We start from the raw sequence: 7,618 nt of genomic DNA on the forward strand, positions 1-7,618 counted from the left end.
ATAAACAGAATACGAACCATAAGTAACAATACACAAGCACCAGAAGAGAGACTAGATAACAGGGAGCTCCTAAAAATCAAACACTTATGCTCATCAAAAGACTTCACCAAAAGATTCAAAAGACAACCTACAGACTGGGAAAAAAATTTTGACTACGACAAATCCAATCAGCGTCTGATCTCTAAAATCTACAAGATACTGCGAAACCTAAACAACAAAAAGACAAATAACCCAATTAAAAAATGAGTACAGGATATGAACAGGCACTTTGCCAAAGAAGATATTCAGGCGGCTAACAGACACATGAAGAAATGCTCACGATCATTAGCCATTGGAGAAATGCAGATCTAAACTACGATGAGATATTGTATTAATCCAAAAAAACAAGGCTAGCAACAAGGCTAGCATTAATCCAAAAAAACACAAAGTAATAAATGCTGGAGAGGTTGTGGAGAGACTGGAACATTTATACATTGTTGGTGGGAATGTAAAATGGTACAACCACTTTGGAAATCAATTTGGTGCTTCCTTAAAAAGCTAGAAATAGAAGTACCATATGATTTAGCTATCCAGCTTCTTGAAATACATCCTAGAGAAATGAGTCATCACACGAATAGATATATGCACACTCATGTTTATTGCAGCACTGTTCACAATAGCAAGAAGATGGAAACCACCTAGGTGCCCATCAACGGACTAATGGATAAACAAATTGTGGTATATCCCCACAATGGAATACTACACAAGAATAAAGAACAACGATGAAGCTGTGAAACATCTTATAACATGGAGAAATCTGGAGGGCATTATGTTGCGTGAATTTAGTCAGTCACAGAAGAGCAAATATTGTATAAGACCACTATTATAAGAACTCCAGAAAAGGTTTAAACACAGAAGAAAGCATTCTTTGATGGTTGCGAGGGTGGGGAGGGAGGGTAAGGGTTATTCACTAGGTTGAGAGTAGACAAGAATTATCTTAGGTGAAGGGAGGGACAACTTACACTACAGGGGAAGTCAGCACAACTGGACTAAACCAAAGCTAAGAAGTTTCCTGAATACCATCAAACACTTTGAGGGACAGAGTAGCATGAGTTGGGGTGTGGGAACCATGGTTTCAGGAGACATCTAGGTCAGTTGGCATAACAAAGTTTATTAAGAAAATGTTCCGCATCCTACTTTGGTGAGTGGCGTCTGGGGTCTTAGAAGCTTGCAAGCGGCCATCTAAGATGCATCAGTTGGTCCCAACCACCTAGAGCAAAGGAGAATGAAGAACCCCAAGACACAAGGAAAGTATTAGCCCAAGAGACAGAAAGGGCCACATAAACCAGAGACTTCATCAGCCTGAGACCAGAAGAACTAGATGGTGCCCATCTACCACCAATGACTGCCCTGACAGGGAACACAACAGAGTCCCTGATGGAGCAGGAGAAGGGTGGGGTGCAGAATTGAAATTCTAGTAAGAAGACCAGACTTAATGGTCTGACTGAAACTGGAGGAACCCCAGAGAGCATGGCCCCCAGATTCTCTGTCAGCCCAGAACTAAAACAGTTTCCAGGGCCAACTCTTCAGACAGGGATTGGACTGGACTGTGGGACATAAAGTGATACTCGTGAGGAGTGTGTCTCTTAGCTCAAGTAGATACAACAAATGGGCAGCTTCTGTCTGGAGGTGAGATGGGAAGGCAGAGAGGGTTAGGAGCTGGTTGAGTGGACATGGGGAATTGGGTGGAAGAGAGAAGTGTGCTGTCACAGTATGGGGAGAGCAGTTAGGGTCACATAACAATGTATGTATAAAGTTTTGTATGAGAGACTAACTTGAAATGTAAACTTCATTTAAACTACAACAATTAAAAAAAAAAAGAAAAAGGCAGATCTTGGAGACTAAAAATAAATAATTAAAAATAATAAAAATTCAGTCTTACTAGTAATTAAACAATGCAGATTAAAACAAGATTCCATCTTGTCCAACGAATTGTCAGTGTTGGTGAGAATGTGAACTGATACATGCATTCAGGAGAACTATTTGGAATCATGCAGCAGGAAGTTTAAAAATATTCGTACCCTTTGATCCAGTCAGTATTCTATTTATGAATATTCTAAGGACAGAATCGTGACACAAAGATACTCGTACAAGGATGTTTATTGTATCATTGTTCCTACCAGGAAAAAAAGAAATTTATTAAATAACTAATAAATGGTGGCATATTTATGGAATGGAATTATGCTTTTATTCGGTATTTTAAGGCTTGGAAAGATGCTTGTATTTGAGATTTTATATATACACCTATACATTATATATATAAATATATCTAAATCTAATGTTATTTAAAATGTAAAGCTAGGCATTAAAATAAAAAAAAGAAAACCCACTGCGGTCGAGTGAATTCTGACTCATAGTGACTCTATAGGACAGAGTAGAACTGCTCCAGAGGGTCTTTATGGAAGCCAACTGCCACAGCTTTCTCTCACTGAGCGGCTGGTGGGTTCGAACTGCCGACGTTTTGGTTAGCTGCTGAGTGCTTTAACCACTGTGACTTCTTCTAAAGCTATGTGTAGAAAGATAAAAACCAAACAAATAATCCTGCTGCCATCGAGTCAGTTCCAGCTCAAGGCGACCCCATGTGTTACAGAGTAGAACTGCTCCATAGGATTTTCTTGGCTGTAATCTTTATGAAAGCAGATTTCTAGGCCTTTCTTCTGCAACACAGCTGGGTGGGTTCAAACTGCCAACCTTTAGGTTAGTCGAGCGCAAACCGTTTGCACCACCCATGGATCTGCATAGAAATACAGTTTCCAGTAATTATACCAAAATGCTAACAGTGATCAGCCCTTCCTGGTGATGAGACTGTGACTTTATTTTTCGCCTGTTCTGTAACCCATTGCTGTCTAGTCAATTCCGACTCGTAGTGACTGTGTAGGAGAGGGTAGAACTGCCCCATAGGGTTTCCACGAAACGGCTGGTGGATTTGAACTTCCGATCTTTTGGTTAGCAGCCAAGCTCTTAACCACTGCACCACCAGGGGTCCCCCTATTCTGTATTCCTAAATTTTCTATAACAAATGTTTATTATTTCTAATAGAATCAGTGTATTAAAAAACAAAACAAAATAAAACAAAACACCGTTGTTCTGGTAATAAAGTTAGAAACATGTTAGTATAAAAAAAAAAAAAAATGCCAAAACACACTGTGTGTTCTGAATTGGTGCATAGCACAGAACAAAAAAGTGTGTGAGAATATGTACATGCGTCAGGTTAAAAGTTCCCCAGACAGCCTCTCAAGCTGTCTAGTTCAAAAGCAGATCATCTGAAAACCTCTGTTGGCATTTTACAGATGTTGGCGAACTGGGAACTAGCCCTTGTAGAGGCCTGAAAATCAGCCTAAGGTGGTACTTTTTCTATGTCTTACATTCAGTGCCTTTTGCTTATCTTTGGGAGGGTTTTAAAAAGTGGCTGTGTTCATCCTTTTACTCTGATATGCAGTACCTATAGTAAAATGCTGACAAGCAGTAAATGTATTTCACGTGTAAGGAGTGATTCTTTGGTATTCCCATGATTTGTTTTATCTTCTGGTGGTATGGGTTTGGTATTTGTATCACTGATTATCTTTCTGGTCTTATAGTAACCTTGTTTTCCTTTCATATGAAAATGTATTATGCTATATTTAAATGATACATTGTAAATTAATGACTGATTCAACAAAGATGTTAATCTTTTTTATATTTTACATTTTAAATTATTGACGTCAAACTCTTATCTTGTGTCTTAGCTGTCCAGACTACGCTCAAGTTTACATACAGTGAAAAATACCCAGATGACGCTCCCCTTTATGAAATATTCTCCCAGGAAAATCTAACAGATATTGATGTCTCAGACATTTTAAAATTATTAGCATTACAGGTAAGGAAATAACATTTTATGTTTTCTAGTGGCGTTATTTTATTGGCTTTAAATATTATACAGTAGTTTCAAGGGTCAGAAAATTTTATCAAATATGTGTAACCAGTACTTTGGACAAACAGAACTCACTATGTATAATCAAAAAGCATCTTTATTTTTGTCCTTCACTGTCCCTTTAACATTATAGTAAGCGAAGTCCCCCTTCCCACCTCTCCCATCCCCCCACCCTGCCTGTGGTTGAAACTCAGTTGGCCTCGTGACTTTTCTGCTCACTCTTAGGTCATAAAATGTCTGACAGATAACTGTTGCACATACAGTTTTAATTTTGTTCTTAGAGTGTCTAGTCCCATGTATAGTTAAAAATTCCAATTGTGTTATTAAAACTCCTACTCCCATCTGACCTGTAGTGGGCTAGTTGCCTGCAATGTAAGAAAAGGACAGGTGGTTGATTTTTTTTTTTTCTTCCCCTACGTCTTCTCTCAGTTTACAAACAGCAACCGTGGTTTCTGGCCCCTACAAGACTGGGGAAGATTGTGTAGGAGAATAAATAGGTATAGGAAAGTTTTTACTTGACTGGTTTTATGGTGGGAAGCTGACTCTTGCTTTGATGGATAGCTTTCATGGATTCTTCAGAGCAGCCACCACTCCCTGCTTCCACACACACTGGCTTATTGATCGCCAGCAGTTCTACTTGTTCTATCACCAGAGCAGCCAACTAGCCTGTCTCACCTGAAGCTGATGTCTCAGATGGGAGTCAGGCAGCAGTCTCCTCTGTCTACCTAACCATGGGGCCACATACCAAGTTCTGGGTAGTCCTTGACTTGAAGATAAGGGCGCTATTCCCACCACTTCAGATAGGTGGAGGGTGAAACCTATAGCATATTCATAGCTCTTGCTAGAGATCTTCCTACAAATCCTCTCTGTTTACAATCTGGACCCTTTACATCCTTGCTGTGGGTGAAGGGTTTTTAGAGTTATGTAACTGGTTTGGGGATATTTTATTTGAAAATTTATGCCTGGTGCTTCACTTTGGAATGCCATGTCCATTTTATATTGGTGCCTCAGTCAAAATTTCTAATTTATCATACATGTGTTACATATGTTTTGTATGGATAATGCTGCAAGTTTTATGTTTTGGTAATTTTTTTGCATCTAAGTAGATTTAATTTAGTTTTTTTTTTTTTTTTAGTAAAGTATTATAGACACACAGTTTTAAAAAGACGAGGAGTGCTAAAAGACCACAACAAAAAAATCTGTCATCGCCATGTGTGCCCCCCTTTTCCCCAGACCTCGTTTAGTCTTCGTACTCAGTGACAACCTTTTCCAACTCTTACTTCTTCTGGTATTTACTTTCATATCTCTAAATAAAATATGTATCCTGCTATTTCTTGATTAAACAATTTTAGTCATTATCTATTATGGCAGAATAAAGATTTTAGTTTTCTAATATAACTGTAATATCCCCCAGCCCCCTTCTCTCATTCTTGCATTAAAACTTATAGTGCAGTTTTTGGTTAAATCTCTTCAGTGTTTTTATAATTATGATTGCATAAATAAAAATGTCTGTTGCTGAGCCAGTTAGTTTGCTGTGATTGCGTTTCGTTTCTTGAAACATTTTATGTTTTTTCCTAGGGTTCAACAATTGCCTCGTTTTTTCATTTGAACTGAATCTTTTCACATAATCCAGTAGCCTGTCATTGCAAGTTTTCATAGAGCCAAACCTGTCTGATAGCCAGCTAGTCCTACTTCTTTTATGGGTCCACCCCTGCTAGAGCCTTCGGTCTTGATTTCAGTACAGTTGTTGACCCGTTTACCTTCATTTTGACAATTCATCTCTCCTCCCTTGGATTTCTTGTTTCCTGGATCTCATGCTGTCTTTCTTTGTTTACTCCTTCTCCAGTAGCTCCCTGAAAAGGAGTATACAGGAGAACAGTTTTTTGAAGTTTTGTATGTCTCAAAAAAAAAAAAAAAGTGACTGTGTGTAGAGTTCTTGCTTGGAAATTGTATTTCCTCCTCATTTTGAAGGCCTTGCCCTAGCTTTCACAGTTGCTGTTATAAGATGTCTGTTTCTATTCTGATTCTCAATGCACTGTATGCAGTCTTTTTTTCTCTTAATGAAAGCTTTTATGATTTTTTCCTTGTCCTTAGTGTTCTGAAAACTTTTGATAGTGTGCCTTGTTGTGGATCCGTTTTTATTCATTGCACAGAATGCATTCAATCTAGGAAATTAAATGTGTTTCATTTCTGGGAAATTTTCATGTATATATTTATAATTTTCTTCCCTCCATTTTCTTTGTTCTCTCTGGAATTTCTATTAATTGTGTGTTGGATTGCCTGTCCAGCTTAGAAGTGTTTTCTGTAATCCAAGGACGACTGTCCTTCTGAATATTGGCCTTCTAAAAAACATCTAGAGCTATTAGAAGATGAGGAGTGAAATAGGATACAGCAGTCAGGAATTTAAACTGATCTTGGGTACCTGTTCACTATGAAATTACACTAATTCTAACATCATTTGGTTTAACATGTTCTGTTTTAAACATTGCAGAGAATCTGGGAAGATTATGCACACATTAATGTAAATTATTCAATCTGACTGAATTTTTTCATGTGTTTAATATTTTATTTATATTCTAATTCTTTTCTTTCAAAAAGACAGTTTTTATTTCTTTCTGACACCTACCTAAGATTAGATGTTTTGAGGGAATATTTGTACTTTTTCTCCAGTAATATTTGTGTTAGTTTTCAATTATACAAATAAAATCATTTTGCAGAACACTCAGACAATGAAGAAAATCATGAAAAAAAAAAGTAAAGATTACTTTTAATCCCCCAGCCAGGTATAATTGTCCATTAACATTTTGGTGTGTTTATATCCTAGAATATTTTTCTTATCCTTGTATACATAGTCCCATTTCCTACTCAAAATTGGATCATTCTGTACATAAAATTTCATAGCCTGCTTTTTTCACAGAACAGTATATTATTGGCCTCTTTTACTTAAAAAAAAAAAAAAAAAGAAACAGTAAATACACATATCCTTTTAAAAACAACTTATAATTTTTTCTCATTTTTGATTGATTCAATACATAATTCTTTGAAAACGTCATTACTTGTAAGTCCTTAGAGCAGGGTCTCTATTGAATCCTTAGTACCTGGTACATAGTAAACACACAAATATTTGCTGAATAAATGAGTGAATTACTGATGGGTGTACTAGTCCATGCCTGGAGCTCTGGTGGCGCAGTGGTTAAGAGCTAAGGCTGCTAACCAAAAGGTCAGCAGTTCGAATCCACCAGCCGTTCTTTGGAAACCCTACGGGGCATTTCTGCTCTGTCCTGTAGGGTCGTTATGAGTTGGAATTGACACAGTGGCAACAGGTTTTTGGTTTTTTGTACTAGGTGAATGTTTTCTAGAAGTAGGATTGCTGGATTATAGGGTATGCATACTTAAGAACTTCGTATACTCCGACCTGTGAGTTTGACCTGCAGCATAGTGGTGCCTTTTTTTTTTTTTTTTTTTAATTGTACTTCAGGTGAAGGCTTACAGAACAGATAGTTTCTCATGAAACAGTGGTACACATATTGTTTTATGACATTGGTTAACAATCCCACAACATGTCAACCCTCTAACTTCTCAACCTATTTTTTTTGGTGAAAATACACATAGCCAAAGAAACACCATTTCAAAAATTACTACATGCACAGTTCAGTGACATTGACTACG

General features: G+C 37.4%; 1 protein-coding gene across 4 annotated transcripts in view; it reads left to right on the forward strand.

The window, feature by feature from the left end:
* The window catches only part of RWDD1 (RWD domain containing 1), a 30,960-nt gene that overhangs the window by 14,182 nt on the left and 9,160 nt on the right, over window positions 1-7,618 (forward strand). For all 4 annotated transcript variants that reach the window (XM_004372492.3, XM_023727710.1, XM_023727709.1 and 1 more), the window contains exon 3: window positions 3,765-3,895. In XM_004372492.3, coding sequence (XP_004372549.1) covers window positions 3,765-3,895 — 131 coding nt within the window. The remainder of the gene's footprint in view (window positions 1-3,764; window positions 3,896-7,618) is intronic.

This window comes from Trichechus manatus, unplaced genomic scaffold, assembly GCF_000243295.1.
Source record: "Trichechus manatus latirostris isolate Lorelei unplaced genomic scaffold, TriManLat1.0 scaffold00017, whole genome shotgun sequence".
Classification (NCBI taxonomy): Eukaryota; Metazoa; Chordata; class Mammalia; order Sirenia; family Trichechidae; genus Trichechus; species Trichechus manatus.